General features: G+C 41.5%; 2 protein-coding genes across 2 annotated transcripts in view; one reads left to right on the forward strand and one right to left on the reverse strand.

Moving 5' to 3' along the window:
* LOC126108506 (uncharacterized) overlaps positions 1-21,110 on the reverse strand; it is a 369,053-nt gene that overhangs the window by 237,046 nt on the left and 110,897 nt on the right. The gene's annotated exons all lie outside the window — the stretch shown is intronic.
* The window catches only part of LOC126108507 (dnaJ homolog subfamily C member 11), a 123,996-nt gene that overhangs the window by 49,487 nt on the left and 53,399 nt on the right, over positions 1-21,110 (forward strand). The window contains exons 5-6 of the mRNA XM_049913774.1: positions 7,712-7,882; positions 12,410-12,555. Of these exons, the coding sequence (XP_049769731.1) occupies positions 7,712-7,882; positions 12,410-12,555 (317 nt within the window). The remainder of the gene's footprint in view (positions 1-7,711; positions 7,883-12,409; positions 12,556-21,110) is intronic.

A 21,110-nucleotide genomic window follows, 5' to 3' on the forward strand; every position in this document is an offset into this window, starting at 1 on the left:
GGTGCTGGGAGGGGAGTGGTGAGTAGACAGCAAATTACGTCTAGTTGCCAGCTGTGGGAAACAAACAGTGTACTTTGGCCTTCTATGAACACGAACCACGTTTAAACTGCAGTTCACCTGCATCCACTTGTGTTTGAAATCGAAGTGACTTTAAATTAGTATTGTATTCATTCCTGCAGGAGACAGTATGAGTATAGCTAGAGGCCAGTGGCGTGCTTATGCGTTTTGTGCTACAATGTTATCAACACTGACTGTGAGGTACGAAGGGAACGAACCGGGGTGCGTCAGCTGCTAATTCTCCACATCCCATTAGAGAGCAGTGGGCAGACTGTGTGTGTCTGGAAGCAAGTGGCATTGCAATAGCATTGCAGCAGTATAGAAGTGAAATCCAACATGTATTTGAATAGAAACAGCTGTGTTCTCAGGTCCCACAGTAACCACAAACTCAGAAATTGCAACATATTTTAAGAAACAGCCAGATATTTGTGATGATGATGATAATGATTAAAAATAGTGACACCATAGACAATAGGATTGGTAAGCAAAAAATGTAAATAAGAAAACTGTCTAAAATTAATGTAAACCATTTCTTTTTCTTTATTTTCTTTTTCCTGTTTTATCGGAATGAAGACAACCAATCAGTGGCACAGATTTAGAATAGGTATAATGTTAACTTTGTAGGCAAATACTTCGTCAGTAAAACGGTTTGTAATTTTGATTAGTCAGAATATGTTACAAATAAATTTTTCTCCAGAAGCCTTTAAAAAAAAAAAAAAAAAAAAAAAAAAAAAAAAAAAAAAAAAAAAAAAAAAACAGGGTTGTTTTAAATACTCTTCCCAATGTTGACTTTTAACTGTAAGATCAGTGCTTTCCACTGTTTTTGCCAGCACATTATTAACTTTAAAACATGGAACATTCCAACCTAACCTAGATCTTGGGCTGTGCTACAGGTCAGTCTGTCATCACAACCAACATTTCAAGGCAGGAGGAATTGACAGATCAATATCACACTCCAGCAGTCTTTATCACTAAATACACAGTAGAAAACTTTGAGGTATAGGATGGCTTAAACAAGGTGAGAATGGAATTTTCATTGTGCACTCACAGTGTAGTTCACATTTATTTATCATCCCTTTCAGATCACATAATGGCTTCAATGACACATTTTGCACACTTGTGTTACGAAATATGGCTCTTTTAAGCTGCAAGTTCTTCAAGAGTCATCTTGAATCTTCACAGTTATGTCTTCTGGATGTGGAGGGCTACGTAGAGAAGCCAGTAATCGAAATGGGAACTTGTTTGGGAAATCACGAGAATTATTAAACTTTTATACTGCTACTAATTACTAGCAATATAATTCACTTTATACAACTGCTAATATTTCTGGTAATTTAAGCAGTTGAGTGATGGGAGGAGGTTTCACACTTTGCATAAACAATGTCATTACGTTCATTTACAAACTTAGAAATTAACCTTACTTCTGACGAAGACAATGTAAATTTGCTGTGGCATCTCTTCCAATTCTGTCAATATTTTGAATTACTGCTATATCGAGTGACTGGAAATGCGGTTCAGATACCTGTGAACGTAATGTGGTTACAATCTGTATTCTAAACAGAGTTGTTATGGTCCTGTGTGGTAATTAGTGGTATGATTCTCAACATCACACTATCAATATTTTCACACCTGTTCCATTAATTCAGAATTAAAGCCAAAGGAAGAACATAAGTAAAATGTAGATGCTACTGACTGTTTGTCGATATGAAATTCTGTCTGTGGGCAAGCATGTAACAGCTGAGGAAAAATCGTTGGAAATATTAATACATTTCATGTAACTTTTTGTCTGTTGGGTTATTGAAATTTTAACCTTAGGTGCTGAAAAGTAATCACCTATACACACAAGAACATATTTCTTGAGTGTGTTTACACAGTTCACTTCTTACTTGCGACTTATGACAGTGTAACATCTACCAGTGATAAATAACGGAAATCGCGTAAAGTGCAGAAATAGCAGAAGTCACAGAATTCGCACAAATTGCAGAATAACATTAGTGGAGTGCGGAGGGATAAAAGTTGTGAAATCGTTAACTGCTGTTTTTAACTGTGACAAATTGCAATTACCAAAAAGTAGCGTTCACGGAAGTCACTGATATTGGAAAATCGAAGTTTAGCCGTCCATCCCTATTGCACGTGACGGTGTCGCCGTATGTGTTTCTGTGGAATCTTATGTGCCAAAACGTGTGACTGAGTTGCAAGAAGGATCATCAGAAGAAAGTGAGGAGGAGAACACAGATACCATCCCATCTACCCTTCAGGAGATATTTTCACCCTTGGACTGTTTAGAATGATTTGCTTCAACATATGACATCACTGTTGGGTTTACAGATGCTATGGTTACAAGTGGTTGTGAAATTATAAGATATTTTTGTTCCTGCAAATGTCAACGAACCATACTTAAATTTTTTTCCAACCAAGTAGTCTTATTTGTGAGTACTTGTAGTTTTACAACCTAACATCTCGATTGAGCTAATTACCAATCTGCTTATACAAAGAGCTTGACACTAATGTAAAGTAATTGATACTGTAGTGTATTATACATTACTGTACATGTATACAAATTAAAATCTATGTTTTTCACTTAACACGAACTCTTGATTTACGGTAGCTTCAGAGTCATGTTATAAAGGTTATACTGTATATGATATTTACAATAACCAAAAGGAAACAATAAGAATGTAAACATGCTACTGCTTGACCATAATGTTGTCTATCATTCTGTTTGGTTGTTGTCCCATTTGAATTGACCTCAAAGTGAACTCTGGCCAATCAGTATTATTGCTAATGCTGGATGTACAGTAATAATGGATGTGTGCTAATTAGGTTGAGACAATGTGCATTAGTATTGAGCAGATCGAAAATGTTCGAAATTGTGGTACTGTTTGCGAGTAGTATTGGCAATATCGTTGCCATTCGTTCACATCTGCGGGCTTAATTTTGTTTTTTCTGTTGTGTTTTTATCTGCTAAAATGAGTTCAAAATAAGAAGAAAGGGCGGACGAGAAATTAAGAACTATTTTTGTGAGATGTTGTTCACAAAATACACACAGCACCACTCTGCGGCTCCAGGAGAAGATTTTCTTTAAACACAGCTTTTGATGCTGATTTTACGCCCACTGTAATATTTTTGCATTAAATTAGAGCAATTACCACAGCAGCAATGTTTCATTCGTCTGACCAGATGAACCAGATAGATACTGCAAGATATTATTATACATTTTTATTGAACTGTCGATGGAGAACGTCAGTAGTGCCACTCAAGAATGTTCACCATATATGGGCTACTTAAGCCAGTTGCATCAAATGATGAGCTGCAGTCACATGAAGTTGCCATGTTATTTATGTCATACGACAAGCTCAGATCGGGAATGCGTGCTCAAGTACACGAATGTGTGGAGATAAATTTGTAGCTAATAGATGATAAGTCAGGTGTATACACTTCTTTCCTATAACTGGAAGAAATCCTTGCTCTTTCACTAATTTTCAGGTTAGTTTAACCAAACGATGAGAAACTATGAATTCATGAACTATATTTTCTCTTGACCATAAGTCAAGGAGCAAACTTAAAATTTTAACTATTTCCTCTTTAGATATCACTGAACATTTAATTATTAATTTCTCTATTAAGCTCAAATATATGGTGTCAGATGATGCTGGTGGTAGCTTTTCTTCTTCTTTAGAAATAATAATGGTATCTTTATTATTAAAGCATGATTCCAAGTCTTTATTTTGTCTGAAATTTGTTGTACCTTATTTTCAATAGCTCTTTTCTTTTTCTGCTACTTAATTTTATTGTTTTGAAGCAGGAGATACATCTAACTTAGAACAAGCAAAATCCAGTATGTTAACAGCTTCCTCATTAGGACTATAAATGTCATTAACTAGATTACATGATTGTGGTTCTGGGTTCACAGCAAATATTTTTCAGTAACAATTAGGGCACAGGGAATTTCCAGCAATCACATTACATTTCACTTGGGTAGCTGTTTCACTCTCACATAACAAGGACAAATGTTCAAGTTTTATTTTCGTCAGACTTTTAGTAATAGGCTTTTTATGAACATTAAGTGGATCACAGCACTTACTTCCAAAAATGTGATTGTACTTCAGACTGTATTTTTTCTCATGATTCTCACACACTGTTGTTACAGAAGAACATAGACAAATTTTGTTTAAATTTCGAGTAACTTCATCAAAGTCATTGACATTTTTCAAGTTTTTTGGAACAGAACCATAAACTGTTTTGCGACACACTTCACTTGCTATCTGTCCAACAGAGCACTGTTCATCCATGTTATTGCATTCCAGTTAGTCTCTCAAATGTAATTACAAATTACACACTGAACAAAGCTCATAACACATTCTACACTCTCAGTGAAGTATGTACATCCACTCTAACAGAAATGTCAGAACAGACTGACTACATCAATGCCACATCCAGCAATAATATACTTCTACAATGCCACACCCACCAATAATGTACTTCTTTATTGGCAATAAACCTAAACGTAAATGGGCATTTTTATTACCGTAGAACAAAAGCAAAAGCTCCCATTGTTTAATATTTCATTATTAAAAATGAATAAACTAAATGAATATTGGGTGATAGTGTTAACCAAATATATGCCACAATTAAATTTTATTACAATGAAACAATAAACCATTTAAATAGGCAACAGCAATAATATCAGTTGTAGAGTGATATGAATTATTTCTTCATTTTCAAAAGTTCTTATCTTTGTTCAGTCAGATATCAATGTTGAAATTTTTACAGTACATTGCTATCATATAGGTGTACAAACTGTGCAAAAATCATGTTTTTTATATTCTGTCCCACCTGAGATAACTAACTTCAAACTTTACAAAAAATTAAAATTTTCAAATTTCAAAAACGTATAAAAAATTAAGGAAACATTTGTAAGTGTTCTTGCTCTCTATGAGGCGAGTAGTGTATGATACCGAACTACAGGAAAAATAGATTCTCATAAATCACCCCTTGTTTGTTATTTTCGGGCCTAAAAAATTGATTTTTGAAAATTTGGATACCAAACTTTGGAGGTCATTTTGACTGGTTATTTTTGAATTTAGGGTATGTTGTGTAATAGACAATATTTTAGAGGACACTTTTCTAAAAAACAGTGACGTCAATTGCAATGTTGTAACTTAACCCAGTGCAGAGATATTCAAATTTTCGCTAATGTCTCCAGACTGAAGAATCATCGCGCGTGTACAAATAAAAATGTCTGTCATCCAGTAAAGCTGCAAGATAAATTATTTTAAAAACTGTTTTGAATTTCTCAAATATAGGGCAATCACACATAAAAAATTACCATATTTAAAAATGGTCAAGCAACCATCATTGGACCACTGCATATGGATTGATCCTATATGAATTTAAACCATTAACTTTTTCTAATTTTTTTTTTTTTTTTTGCGCTACTTGACAGCGATATTGCTATTGGCCCACTACATCACGTCCTATGCCCTATCTGCTATCGTCAGCTGGTGAGATCACGTGACATGAGCTATGATTTACAGGCAAAAGCACCTCACAATCTCGATTTCAGTACTTCGGAAGCTACAGTGCTGTATTTGGTGGAATTCGTATTTATACTTTTACCATACAAAACTATGCTAACAGGGATTGTTGATTGTGTTTTCCATAGTGATAATGAAGTAAGTGATTTATCTTTTGGATATTCACATTCTGAAAAACCACAAGCAGTTGTCCAAAGTGAAACTATTTCTGAAAGTAGTAGCAAAAGTGACAATAATGAGGAGTGGGACTTGGATATTTAGTACTTAAAAATCAGGAAATTATTTATTTTTTATGTTTTAAAAATACTTGCAGTATGTAATAAAAATATTTATTTATAATTCAGTTTATTTATGTGAATCTAAATAATATGTAGTACTCAAATGCAGTTTATCCTATGCGTCACTGATTGCTAAAGAATTACAATAGCCGATGTGACAGTGTGGTTCTGGGCGCTACAGTTTGGAACTGCGTGACCGCTACGGTCGCAGGTTCGAATCCTGCCTTGGGCATGGATGTGTGTGATGTCCTTAGGTTAGTTAGGTTTAAGTAGTTCTAAGTTCTAGGGGACTGATGACCACAGATGTTAAGTCCCATAGTGCTCAGAGCCATTTGAACCATTTGAATTACAATACATTGTGAGATTCATCTTAGTGTTGTTCATGACAAATGATGCAGGAATTGTTTATTAACAGTAAAACATTGTCAAACTTGCATTGCTTCATTAGATAATCATGTAGTTCGTAGTTGTCATTTCTTGGCAATAAGCAGAAAACATTTCTTCAAAGTCAGCTCATCGTGTTTTGATTCGTGACAGTGACATTCTGAAGAACAGAAATTTATGTAATTGCAGAAAAAATGTTTCTGATATGTACTTGCAGAAAAGGAAAAAAAACACACACATTTATCTATAAAATCTGAGCCCTAAAAAACGATGATTGTGCACTGGCCCATTTGAAATGTGTTTGAAGTGCAACATAGACAGCAAAGTGAATGGGACAGTAAAAACTTGATGATAATTTTGTTATCTTTTCCTCCATTGTTTACAGTGGGATTTGTGAAAATTTGTTGAACAAATATAAATCAGACGTAGAATGTGAACTAAGAATATATGGGCCCGTTGTTTGGACTATGCAATGAGACAAATGCTTACGTGAGAAAACAGTTGAGCAACAAAGACAAAAGAGAACTAAAAGATAGTGATGTGTGATTTGAGCTGCACCAGATGAGATAGGGGCATAATTTGTGTTACTTATATAGATTGATTTTTGATCTTTGTGGTGTTTGTGCATTTTCAACTCCTGCATTGTGGTCACGAGATCAGTGGAAGAAAAAAAAAAGACTTGTTACACTGACTTCAGGACAAATGCTGCACAGCAACTGATACAACATTCAGCACAGTTACCTGGGAACTGTGTTCGTGGGTAACCATCAGTGAGTACCATCCCTGTCAGACTTCAGGCAAAAATGTGGTCTCATTTCACAATGCACATACTCCCAAATGAGAATAAAAAGTCACAGAGAAATGTGTTGTTTGTTATTTGAGAGGAGAAAGAAGTGAAAGTGCATAGCATTGTAAAGAGTGTGATGTCGCTGTACATTTAGAAGACTGTTTTGAGGACTAAAGGCAACGGCTCGCCGCAGTGGCTATACCGGTTTCACGTCAGATCACCGAAGTTAAGCGCTGTCGGGCGTGGCCGGCACTCGGACGGGTGACCGTCCGGGCCGCCGTGAGCTGTTGCCATTTTCGGGGTGCACTCGGCCTCGTGATGCCGACTCAGGAGCTACTCGACTGACCAGTAACGGCTCCGGTGAAAGAAAACGGTCGCAACGACCGGGAGAGCGGTGTGCTGACCACACGCCACTCCTATCCGCATCCGTAACTGAGGATGACACGGTGGTCAGATGGTCCCGATGGACCACTTGTGGCCTGAGACGATGCTGACGATGGAGTGGTTTTTTTTTTTTAGGAGTATCGTACCCAATAATCGTAATAGCTGATATGTAAAACAATCTGATTTACACCAGCCTGTTGTATATTTAGATATCGTCTCAGTACATTAAGTACGATTCAGAGTTTATTTTGTACACTGCCAGAAATGTTACCCGTCTGTTACAGAGAGCCGGGATGGTTCCCCACGGTGGAGGTGTCGGGGATGAGCTTCTCGCAGTCGACGGAGGCGCCGATCACACTGCGGGACACGGTGACGCTGTCGGGGCAGCTGGCGATGCACAACGGCACGGGGCAGGGCACGGTGGGCGCGACGTGCCGCCACCTGCTGTCCGACAGGTCTGTCTCGGTGCCCGCCACTGCACTTCAGAGACCCGTGGCCTTTATTATCTTGCGTATCTTACAGTTCCGAAGGAATATATTCCCACCTCCGTGTCTGTGTTTGTCTAGTTGTCTACTTTGGAAAACTTATTCTGCACTCAGTCTCGTAGGAGAAATATCTTCAAATAGCTGAAGAACGGGTATTATGGGAAATATTCCAATAATGTACACCGGGCAACTTTTAACAAATGTGAGCCGGCCGCTGTGGCCGAGCGGTTCTAGGCGCTTCAGTCTGGAAACTCACTGCTACTACAGTTGCAGGTTCGAATCCTGCTTCGGGCAAGGATGTGTGTGATGTCCTTAGGTTAGTTAGGTTTACGTAGTTCTAAGTTCTAGGGGACTGATGACCTCAGGTGTTAAGTCCCATAGTGCTCACGTTGTTGTTGTGGTCTTCAGTCCTGAGACTAGTTTGATGCAGCTCTCCGTGCTACTCTATGCTGTGCAAGCTTCTTCATCTCCCAGTACCTACTGCAACCTACGTCCTTCTGAATCTGCTTAGTGTATTCATCTCTCGGTCTCCCTTTACAATTTTTACCCTCCACACTGCCGTCCAATACTAAATTGGTGATCCCTTGATGCCTCAGAACATGTCCTACCAACCGGTCCCTTCTTGTCAGGTTGTGCCACAAACTACTCTTCTCCCCAATTCTGTTCAATGCCTCTTCATTCGTTACGTGATCTACCCACCTAATCTTCAACATTCTTCTGTAGCACCACATTTCGAAAGCTTCTATTCCCTTCCTGTCCAAACTATTTATCGTCCATGTTTCACTTCCATACATGGCTACACTCCATACAAATACTTTCAGAAACAACTTCCTGACATTTAAATCTATACTCGATGTTAACAAATTTCTCTTCTTCAGAAACGCTTTCCTTGCCATTGCCAGTCTACATTTTATATCCTCTCTACTTCGATAGTCATCAGTTCTTTTGCTCCCCAAATAGCAAAAGTCCTTTACTACCTTAAGTGTCTCATTTCCTAATCTAATTCCCTCAGCATCACCCGACTTAATTCGACTACATTCCATTATCCTCGTTTTCCTTTTGTTGATGTTCATCTTATATCCTCCTTTCAAGACACTGTCCATTCCGTTCAACTGCTCTTCCAAGTCCTTTGCTGTCTCTGACAGAATTACAATGTCATCGGCGAACCTTAAAGTTTTAATTTCTTCTCCATAGCGCTCACAGCCATTTTTTAACAAATGTGACTTTTCCCACATTTATTGTCAATAAAGACAATACAGTGTCCATCATAGTCTAACTCTGACAACGTGTGTATAGCAGTAGTGACTCCAGTTTATATAATACGTCCGGGTGACAGAAGTTGTGGGATACTGCCAAACATCGTGTCAGACCTCCTTTTGTCCAGCACAGTGAAGCAGCTTGAAATGACACAGACTCAACAAGTTGTTAGAAGTCCTCTGCAGACACATTTAGCTGTGCTGCCTCGATAGACATCCGTAATGGGAAAGTCTACTAACAAAGTTTCAAGAATAGGCTTTAAATAATAACTGTAGTTTACATAGAGATTGTGAGGACAAGATTAGAATAATTATAGCACACACAGAGGTATTCAACAGTCATTCTTTCCACACTCTGTACACGAATGGAAAGGGAAAAAACCCTAATACTAGTACATACCCTCTGCCACGCACTTCGTGGTCGTTCGCAGAGTGTAGAAGTAGAAGTAGGAGTGATACCAGTGCAGGACTTTGTGCACGAACTGACCTGTTGATTATATCCTGTAAATGTTCGACGGGATTCGTGTCAGACGATCTAGGTGACCGAGTCGTTCACTCACGTTGTCCAGAATGTTTTTCAAACCGTTCACAATGAATTGAGGTCAGTGACATGGTGCATGTTCATCAATAAAAATTCCATTGTGTTTGGGAATGTGAAGTCCTTGAATGGCCACAAGTGGTCTCAATCTGTGTACATTTCCAGTCAGTTGGACCAGAGGAGTCCATTCCATGCAGAGACAGCCCACACCATTATAGAGCAATCACCAGCTTGCACGGTGCCTCGTTTATGACCTGGGCCCGTGCCACACTCAAACCCTACCGTCAGTTCTTATCAATTGAAGTCTGGGCTCATCTAACTGGGCTGCTGTTTTCCAGTCATTTGGGGTCCAACTGTTACAGTCACAAGCCCAGAAGAGGTGTTCCAGGTGATGCTGTGCTGTTAGTAAAGGCACTCTCGTCAGTTATCTGCTGCCGTAGTCCATTAACACCAAATTTCGCCGTGCTGTTTTAATGGACATATTTGTCGTAGATGTTTCACGCATTATTGCTTGCCTGTTAACGCTGACAACTCTACGCGAACGCCACTGCTCTCGGTCGTCGAGTAAAGGTCGTCAGCCAGTGTGTTGTCCCGGTGAGATATAATGCCTGAAATGTGGTATGCGCGTCACACTCTCGACACGGTGGATCTCGGACTATAGAGTTCCGTTACGATTTTCCAAATGGAACGTCCCGTGCGTCTACCTCCGACTACCATTTTGCTTTCGAAGTCTGTCAATTTCTGTCGTGTGACCGTATTCACGTCAAAAACAGTGTACGCAATACTACTGCAATCGGTGTATGTAGGTATCACTGTCCCGCGACTTTTGTCAGCCATTTTCAAAATATACTTTGTGTACGACTGTGTACACTGAGTCTCAATTGACACAGAAATCATTATAGACTGAAAAACTTGTATTAACAACTCGGTTCACACACAAACCGAGATAATTGGACTGGAACTTAAAAGCGAGCAGCACTTGTGGTGGGAGAATGCTACAGCTGCCTGTTCTCTAGCAGTGCAGAGATTTACATAGATCGTGTTTCTTGCATTAATTTTATTAGTAACTCGTATCTTATTCCATTTAGTGTTAACTCATCTTGTGGAAAATAAACAACCCCCAGTCATCTCTGCATATTCATAAGGTTCCCTGTGAAAGGGTCAATATAACTTTCTGAAATGCCCTGCAATGGCCTCTCGTGATGTACTGGCGTAAGAAGAATAGGGAAACACCCCTTGCTGTGCAGTTTGCAGTCCTGTGAAGGAAGGGACGTGCACAATGGAATGGAATGCCTGTACCATTGTTCAGGCATTGTATGAAGGTGGACTGCACAGACTACAGGTTGTTGTGGTCGCCATTACTTACACCGGTCACTACGCACAAAATAAATTTATGCTGCTTCTTCATCTCACATGATTTTACCTCCATTATTACATTCCGTATTGGATAATTACTATAGGAAGCTTAAAAAGAGCTTACAAAACACAAATGCCTTTGTCATTTAGCTCTGTCTGTCTTTTATAAGTCTCCCTTGACAAGTGACATTGTGACAGTTGTTCACATGCCGAGGTTCTGTGGCCCACAGCGAATCTCTGAGGTGGGACGGTGTTTTCACAGAGTAACTTTCCCGACGAGCAGGTGTCTCCACGCACAGGAATTCAGGCGCGCGTCACCCCTGCCTCGCAGGTAATCTGCGTCCAATTTTGCTCTCGTGACGTGCACAAAAGAAACAAAATTTCCTGCGTAATATGCGGTCTATAACAAACACTTAATAAAATAACTAAAATGCTTGTTCGAGGTCACAACTATCCTTCCTCAGTTAGAGAGACAGAGGAAATAACACATCACTTTCCTCAAAATGATATGTTACCCTCAACAGCCACACACAATCTAGCAATCTGCCTTCCTTCATGCATCTATCCTCCAACCTTCCCCTCCACTCTGTTACATCCCAGAATACATTTTATCTCTTTATATGGTTCCACTTCGTTTGATGTGGTACATACATTTAATATACGTTCTTAACACACTTCATTTAAAAATAAACAAATTTTGTGCTGTTAAAACACTATTTTAATAATCTGCAATTTTTCCATTCACAGCACTAAGGAAACTACAAGTACTAGGGAGAAAATGAATATTATATTCTTTGTAGGAAACTTAAATGTAGTTTAATTTTGTATTTGGAAACATTTTCACTAGAAGCCACAGTTTTCGAGTTATTAAAAATAAACGTAACAAAGTGACCATAAATGCCCCACCCTTACGCTCATGTCCCACTGGGCAGGATCTTTATCATGTTGTTTGTGGTACTTTCTCCTACTGCTGTACCAAAAATTTGTGATTACTCATATTTTCCCCCCTTTTCAAACTCTTTTGGTGTTTCCTGACTGGGCTATATGCCCTTTCCTAATCTTTTCATCTCGTGTACAACTTTTTCGGTAACAAGATCAAATAATAAGAATGGCAGTGCATCACCTCATTGTACCCCAGCTCATACTTCCACTTTCTTTGACATTGCTCCTCAGTAAGTCTACTAATAGAGGCACCTTTCTCAGGTGTCAGATAACACTGACCGTAGGCACGTGTGGGGGCATAACAGAGTGAGGGAAGGACTGTTTCACCATTCCACACCTCACTCCTTGCCTACAGTACTCTCCAGTGTTAGCGGGAGGAGCTGACCTGTCGGGTGACTGTTGCAGGGGCTGGGTGGAGACGGAGATCGGCATCGGGGGAGGACCGGTGCTGTCGCTGCGGACGTTCCGGACGCTGAGCAAACGGACGTTCGCGAATGCCGGCATGACCTTTCAGTCCACACCGCACGGCCTGAGGCCGGGCTTGGTCTTGAGTAAGTAGACGCAGCCGAGTGGCGGCAAACTCTAGCACTGACGCTGCTGGCACATCGAATCCGAGGGACCCTGTGATATCCTCAGTGCATATCATTTTTCTCACCGAATGAATGTAACTTTGAACTCTGGAAGTTGGCGACGAGTGGAGTGTAGGCTACTAGCTACACAGAAGGCTGTTCGAGGGAGGGCCGGAAAACAACACACAATAATTTTATTTCTGTAAAGTTTAGTAGGTAACAAAACAAAAAAAAAATCACAAATGACCTTTTACCTTCTTTTGTACATAGTCACCAATGTTCTCATCACATTTCTTCCATCGTGGTACCAGTTACAGTTTGTAGAAGTCCATTTGGTCGAAACATGGCCGTTTGCAGACTGCCGATTTCACTTCCACGTCTGTCGCAAAGTGTCGGCCGGCCAGGAATTTCTTCACAGGACCGAACAGGTGAAAGTCCGACGGTGCGAGATCCGGACTGTACGGTGGATTTTGGAAGACCTCCCACCCACGTTTCACCATTTTGTCACTAACGGTAGTAGCAACACGGGGTCGAGCAGTGTCGAGAAGAAGTTTGACACTGTCGGCATTAATGTTGTGGAGTTTGTCACAAAGGACATGACGCAACTGAAGTGAAGTTTTAATGTAGGCTGCAGCCTTTACTGTGGTCCCTTGTTCAGCAGAGTACGCCAGTAACACACTGTGCATATCTCAGAACAGTGACATTTCGAGAGCAGAAAAGAAAGCACATCTTATCCTCAGAGTAGACAAAAAAATTGTTGTTCTTCCAGTTGATAAGGGCAAAGCCAAGGTTCTCCAGTGCAGGGACTAAGAGTGGAAAATGCATGAACACCTGGATGATCCAGCATACCGGAAAAAAGCAGCAGTTCCAACAAAGAAAGCACAGCAAAGTATCTCTGTTCTGTTAAAAAACGGGGTGCCCGAGGATGACGTCGCAAAATCGTGTCACCAGTGTACTCCTGTGTCACTCTGACTGTATGGTGGGCCCAAAACACACGAGGAAAGCGTGCGTCCAATAGTGAGCAATATCGAGACACCGACATACCCTGTCGCAAAGCACCTGGCTGGTATACTGAGCCTTGCGTCGGAAAGTGTACACACCACCTACATAATGCGGTCAGCTGAGGTTGCAGGACTCTGACATCGTGGTGAGTTTTGGTGTTGGCTCACTTTTCACTTGAGTTCCCCAGAAAATTAATCAGCAAGATGCTCAGCTCGGAGCTGACATGGCTTTTCAGGCATGTCCTAACAGCATCGTACTTTGTTTTCAGCGGACAGTACTATAAGCAGATTAATGGCATAACAAGGGGCAGCCATCTCTCGCCGGTTGTAGCAAATATGTTTATGGAGCACTTTAGCAGTGGAAACTGCAGAACTAAAAATCCTCTGTTTCCTCTGTTATGTTGACTATATGTTTTCATTTGGCCACACGGACTCCAAAAAGTCTGGGAGTTCTCAGAACATCTTAACTGCAACCGTGAAAAATCAAATTTACCACGGAGAAAGAACAAGATGTCAAAGTTCTGTTCGTTGATGCTCTAGCTTAGTTTACACCCGACAGTTCGCTTGCCCAGTGTTTATCGGTAGCCAACTTGTACAGATTTGTAACTATATGCCTCTAGCCGCCACTGTACACTCGCAAAAAAATAGTGTGCTGAACACCCTCAAACACAGGGCATCCGACATTTCAGATGAACAGAGCCTGAAGACAGAGCTGCAACACCAGGAGTCTGTCTTCCACGAAAATGGATACACCAGATGACAGATTTGGATGGCCCTACAACACGAGACTCCCAAGAATTCCACAAATGATAAAATCCCAAAAGTAGAAGAAAATAAGACATTATGAGAACAGTCTCCAAAATTGGGAGACTATTGCGAAAACACAAAATAATGCAAGGGTTCCACCCTCCAGCCGAACTACTAGCCCTTTAGAGTCCTTCAAAGACAATTGCATTTCCAAAAAGTGAAGGTGTACCAAGTCCCGTGTTAATGTACGGAAAACCTATACTGGTCACACAATCTGCACTATCGAAGATGGCTGCAAAGAAGACGAGCGTCACACCCACTTACTGCAGCCCAGCAAGTCGGCAATAGCAGAACATTGCATTGAGAATGGATATTCGATGAATTATCAGCAAATGAAAGTCTTGGCCAGTATGAACAAATTTTGGGATTCCATTTTTAAAGAAGCTATTGAAATACATGTGACAAATAATTTAGTAGACAAGGACACAGATTTCCAACTAAGTAATGCATTGGAGCCAATACTTAGCTCAAACGTACAAAATCGTAACATCCACAAGCAAGACGAGATGTGGCCAGTGGCCGGCAGACAACTGGGGCTCTTCCGATCACTACCGCAACGTGTCGCCACACGACTGAGCTCAGCGCAGAGCTTGTGAGATCCGAACTCTGGACTCGCAGGTATATATATCGGGAGTGCGTCGCAGATCCCTCTTTCCGTCAGTACCACCTGATGATGGCGGAACTGTCGTTCACTGAAATATTGTGTAACTTTGACGATTGCATCCAGCACTGCACCCATGGTCCCTGGAAGAATGAAATACTTTTTTTTAATGGCATCCGAAAGCATTTGAAAAGATGAGTACTGTGATATAAAGCTCATAAATTTTGAGATTTAAACTCTTCATAAAAGAATGCATAAAATAGTCTAAAATTGAAAGACAAGTCAGCCAGATTCGGCTGTTGTATTGTAAATGCAGGCTACTTTGTTTCATCAAGCCTTTAGACAATTTACTGCACTGCACAACTGGCTGGAAATGTGTCTTCTTACGGCTGGTCATTTCTTCTTCAGCATTCTTTGCATTCAGGGATTTGCACCATTTAGGAGAAGTTAGAAATGTTACTTTTATGTGGTGAATTTCAAAGAAATGCTGTCAAAATGGTAGACAGTTACAGGCACCCTCCGGATCAAATGCAGGACGAGTATGAACATTGCAACTAGCAGAGCACACAAAGAAGCTGTTCTGGCTGTGACACTTATCAGTCCTCACGGTGGCAAGAGATGTATTGCTGAGAGTATTGGATCAACCAGATGAGTGTCATTCACATCTTGCACAAACATATTGTAATGGATCTGGGAGATGTTATTTTCTACCAATTTTGTCGATACCAAATCTAATGAGGGAGGTTGTAAATGTTTTCTTATACTTTTGTCAGAATATTTTTTTGTGAATTGTAATTTGCCTTATTTTATGCTAATTTGCTTATATGTTTGAGAGTGACAGCATATTGATTAATATTAGTAGATGTGACGAAGACTATCAAAGAGACTGGTTACAAGTGGAAGCTCGTGTGTTTTGTAAAATGTCTTTGACGCTGGAGTCGTCTTTCATCGTAGTCAGTCGGCAGTGAACTCTCGGTGTGTGTGACAGTGGACCAATGTGCACATCGCCATTATAATAATTTGCACGTGAACAGGAAAAATGAATTATGTTACTACTTTTTTATATAAACATCAAGAAGGGACCACATTTGAAGAAATGGTATTTGAAGCACCAAAAATGAGGCAAACACATCGAATCGGGTCATTTCTGCAGCCGACGAAACAGCATTGTGGAATCGTACTTTCACTAGACGACTGAAGCCAAATAAAAAGACAAATATCATCTTGTAAACATTCACGGAAAAGTGAGTACTGTCACGAAATCTTCTAAATTCAAGTATATAAAAATAGTGAGCGTATTTCAATATACTCCACCCTTACTGACCGTCACTACACTAGGCACTCGCAGGGCGTGATTTCGACTGTCGTACAAAATTTTTAAACCGTGTAAAATGCGGGATGGAATAATGACAATAATATGAAAAGGACAGAGTGTCCCTAACCATAGAGCGGAGATGTCGAGTCTCAGATAGGCACAACAAAAAGACTGCCAGATGGCCTTCTACATTAGACAAGATACACAAACACACCTCTCAAACACGTAACCACCGTCTCTGGCTGACGGGGACAGACTGCGAGCTACAGCGCGTCGTGAGAGAAGCAGCCTAGGTGGTGGGGGTAAAGAAAAGGGATAGGGGTGTGTGTGCCTTACCCACTATCCTTCCCACGTCTCCCACAGTGGTATTCTGCTGACCATCGAACCTACACAATATCCTCGTCCGTACCTTCACGACCCCTGCTCCCGATACCTCACCTCGTGCCTCGTATCCCTATAATAGACCTAGATGCGAGATCTGTCCCGTACAGCCTCCCACCACCACAACCTACACCAGCTGGGTCACAAGCTGGCAGGACTACCTGTGAAACAAGTCGTGTAATCTACAAGCTAAGCTGCAACCACTACACTTCGTTCTACCCAGTCACGACAACTGACAAGCTGTCTGTCCGCACGAACGGCCGTCGTCAAACTGCAGCCGACAAACAGCCGCACCACCCAGTTGCCGAGCACGAGGCTCAACACGGTGTTCTTCGTTTCATTGTCTGCTTCACAGCCTGTGTCGTACGGATCCTTCCTACTGACTATAGCTTTTCTGAAGAGTGCGGGTGGGAAATCTTCGTGCAGTATATTCTACGTTCCCGTAACCCTCCTGGCCTCGACATCCGTTAGTCACTGTCCTTCACCCACATATCTCTTTCCGTGTTCCCAGTCCGGCACTACACGGCTTTCTATTCCACCTACACACCACAGTCTTTGTGCTCCCCTCCTTTTCTGCTCCCCTCCCAGTCCTGTGTCTAAACTCCTGACCGCACCTAGCTGCCCTGCTCTCTCCCCACATTATCCCTGTACACTCTCACAAGCAGCACTTTACTGTCCCCCACCCCTACTCTGCTCTCCTTGCCCCTCCCCCTCCCTGCCCTAGCCTGCTCCTTACCCCCACCACCCAGCCACCCAGATTGCTTCTCCCACCTTGCCCTGCAGTTCGCAGTCTGGCCTCAGCAGCCGGAGTGTGTGTGTGTGTGTGTGTGTGTGTGTGTGTTTAGAAGTCTTTCTGTTGTGCCTGTCTGTGACTCAGTGTCTCTGCTGCATGGTGAGTAGCAATCTATCTTTTACATGATATTAATATAATAGAGGGAAATATATATAAAAACAAAGATGCTGTAACTTACCAAACGAAAGCGTTTGTATGTTGATAGACACACAAACGTACACACAAAATTCAAGCTTTCACAACCAACGGTTGCTTCATCAGGAAAGAGGGAAGGAGAGGGAAAGACGAAAGGATGTGGGTTTTAAGGGAGAGGGTAAGGAGTCATTCCAATCCTGGGAGCGGAAAGACTTACCTTAGGGGGGAAAAAAGGACAGGTATACACTCGTGCGCGTGCGCGCACACACACACACACACACACACATCCATCCGCACATACACAGACACAAGCAGACATTTTTTACATGAAATTGTTATATAAAGAGTAGTGAGTCACATTGCTTTCCAATTTTAGTTTGTTTCTTGTACTCTTTTGGAAAATGTTTTCGATGTCAATATTAACAAGTATTATAATTGTGTTTCTGACAGCTATTGAATGCAGTTGTGAAAAGTATAAAATTCCATTGACAAAAATACTTCTTTTAGCATGGGCAGTGCGTTTTAGTAAAATAAAAATTAAATTGGATATAGGTACAGAATTACAAATTATTGTTCTTCCTGTCATCACATTTCTACTGCTTACTTGTCTACATTAATTATATGTTTTATATTAGTTGTAATTCTGTTCCTCGAAATTGGGACTCCTACTTGAGCAGCCCACAGACTACCGGAAGACACACAGACCCATAAAAATGCAAAACTTTGCATTGTCAACACTACAGTTCCCACCAAATGTCTAGCTGCCAAAGGACTCGACTACCGGTAGATGTGCTGTGCTTCCTCTTTTTCCTAGTGTTTATCCTGTCTGGTATGGGTTCCACTTTTTCAGGATGTGACAAAATTAACTCAGTGACCAGATGCCCTGTCTGATATGAGTCATCTAGGTAGCCTACGGGAGGCAAGTTGTGTGTGTCAGCTGTTTGCGAATTGTGTAAAGATTGTTCCGTGTCGTCTTATTTGCATCGTATTCTCCGAGGCAGAATTTGGTGTCTAGTCTGGCATTTGTGTGAATGAGCACTGGAGACTGTCTTAAAGCAGCAGTCGCACTGGCCAGTGTACCGGCCCACGGTCATTAATCCGACCAGACCTGGCTCTCCTCCCAGCCTCACAAGCTGGGGTACTGCGTGTTACGCTGCACGGGCAAATCAGCTAGGGTACACTTGGGAGGTAATAGCTGTGGCAGCGAAGTGAGCGATTAGGTAACCCTGGGAATGATGTGTTACACTAGGAATTAGAAAATGGGAGTGGTGCTGTCCGGACAACAGTCCTTTACCACTGACTCCGAGTGGACTGGTGAATGACACACTCTTGCCGCAAAAGCTTGCTTTGACGACGACGACAGCTACGTGTGGCCGCGCGGCGTGTATTTCGTGATCGTTACATTCTCGCACGTTGTTCCCGTCTTGTCGGTGCGTGCTGTCGAAGTGCGAGTGCAGAACTGTGAGGAATCGTGTGATCTGGTGTGAAAGAGAGATGGAAGTGCAAGACACGAGAGAACACTAGGGAGTGTTTGCTTGAGTGGAAGAAGACTTCAGCTGAAGTCCTGGGCGTTCTGCGTGCGAGCGTGCTCTGTGACTTGACATATTGTGTCACAGTGTACAGAAAATATTGCACAAAGAATTGCAATATCACCTGATCAAAATTCACAGTGTCCAGAAACTGAATGCGGACAACCTCCCAAAAAGACTATACATTTGCCTGGAATTTTTAGAACTGTTCACCAACAGCCTAGGCCAATGCGACAATTTGATTGTGAGCAGTGAAGCTAATTTCTGTGTGTCAGGCTTTGTTAATGAGCAAACCTTCAGATGAAACTACCTAGCAGATTAAAACTGTGTGCCGGACCGAGACTCAAACTCGGGACCTTTGCCTTTGGCGGGCAAGTGCTCTCGGTCTGGCACACAGTTTTAATGTGCCAGGAAGTTTCATATCAGCGCACACTCCGCTGCAGAGTGAAAATTTCATTCAGAAAACTTTAGATATTGACCACGTGAAAATCCTGGAATGCTTCACAATACGCCACATCAGTCAGTAAGTGGTAGTGTGGTATGTCGTACCACGGTTTGGAATCGTAGGTTTGTGGTTTTTTTTTTTTTAACAGAAAAAAGGGAAAACAAAGAAAGAAAGGAGGTCGTGGCAAGGCTGTTACTGTGAATACATTGCTATGTCCGCGGACCTAACCAAATCACGAGCGCCCTGCCATCGCTCAGCCCTCAGCCCGGCCCCACGTGCGCGGTGGTCAGCCTCAGCTTCGTGTCGCGGCCGCCGGAGGTTCGTGGCTGAAGACGCCGCACCGTTCAATAATTCTTGCCTGCAGCTGCCTCTGTGGCCACAAGATATAACGGGAGCACAGGCATGGCGCCACAGCCACTCGCTCTTGCTCGCTAGCTGTGTTAATATCGAAGTGTTATTGTATAGATCTTATATGACAACCTTGGGCTTAGAACTTAGTTACGATTTGGATTACACTATGGATTTGTGAATTGTATTGTGAACTTAATTACATAGCTGCTTGCTATGAGAGCAATAGATGGTGCCTGCTTCATTGTAGAGAATAAAGATAAGTAATCTTCCTGATCGCTGGCGCCTTACTTTGAGACTAATCTTTTCTCTGCCATCAGATCTTGCGTCACACCCCGGTCACGTCCTGCTACCAATTCCAACTTGTTTGCAACTCCGGGCAGACATAAAATACATAACGTTGTGTCTAAATGTTGAACGGTTTTAGAGTGTGAGAGCTTGCTGATCTTCCTGTACCTTTAAAACTATTCTTCCAACAAGATAGGGCCACACGCGATACCTTGCAGCATTCCATTAATGTGATACAGAACTCCTTTCCTGATCATCTCATCTCCGAGAACGGGAACATTTGTTGGCCTCGGAGATCCCCTGACCTTTCAGTGTGTCATTCCTTCATTTGGAATCTCAGATTTTCCAGTGTGACCCACCACACACCATTCAGGAACTGCGGGACAAATTGGGGAAGAAGTTAATCAAATACCAGTGCCAGTCCTGCAACATGTGGCAGCTAACTCCCATAAAAGGCTTGATGTATGTGAAGGAAAATTGCAGTCACCTGCTGATGTCACCTTCAAGTGATGGGCATTCTAAATTGTGAGCATTGTAAATTTGTGTTGTATTTCTTTCACGTCACTGTGAATAAATTTGTATCACTTGTAGAGGTTCCAAAGTCACCTATTTCACTGCCTTCACCTGTTAAGAATGACTGGGCAAGTGAGACATGTCTTCTTAAACTGAGCAGTGTTTAAAAGGTACTTGAAAGGAGGTGTACAGCATTGCAGGACTGGTCTCCCAGTTCAAGGTGTTACAGGTGCATGCTTAAAGATGTTTCCAGGGGCTCTCAGAGTATACGATGATTGCAATCACAGAGATTCAAAAACTGTTGAAAATCATCTCCAGTATTGTTATCACATAATTAGTACACAAAAGTTTTTCTATGATTAAAAATTTACTGTTCTTAAG

Source organism: Schistocerca cancellata, chromosome 11 (assembly GCF_023864275.1).
Source record: "Schistocerca cancellata isolate TAMUIC-IGC-003103 chromosome 11, iqSchCanc2.1, whole genome shotgun sequence".
In the NCBI taxonomy this organism is placed as follows: domain Eukaryota; kingdom Metazoa; phylum Arthropoda; class Insecta; order Orthoptera; family Acrididae; genus Schistocerca; species Schistocerca cancellata.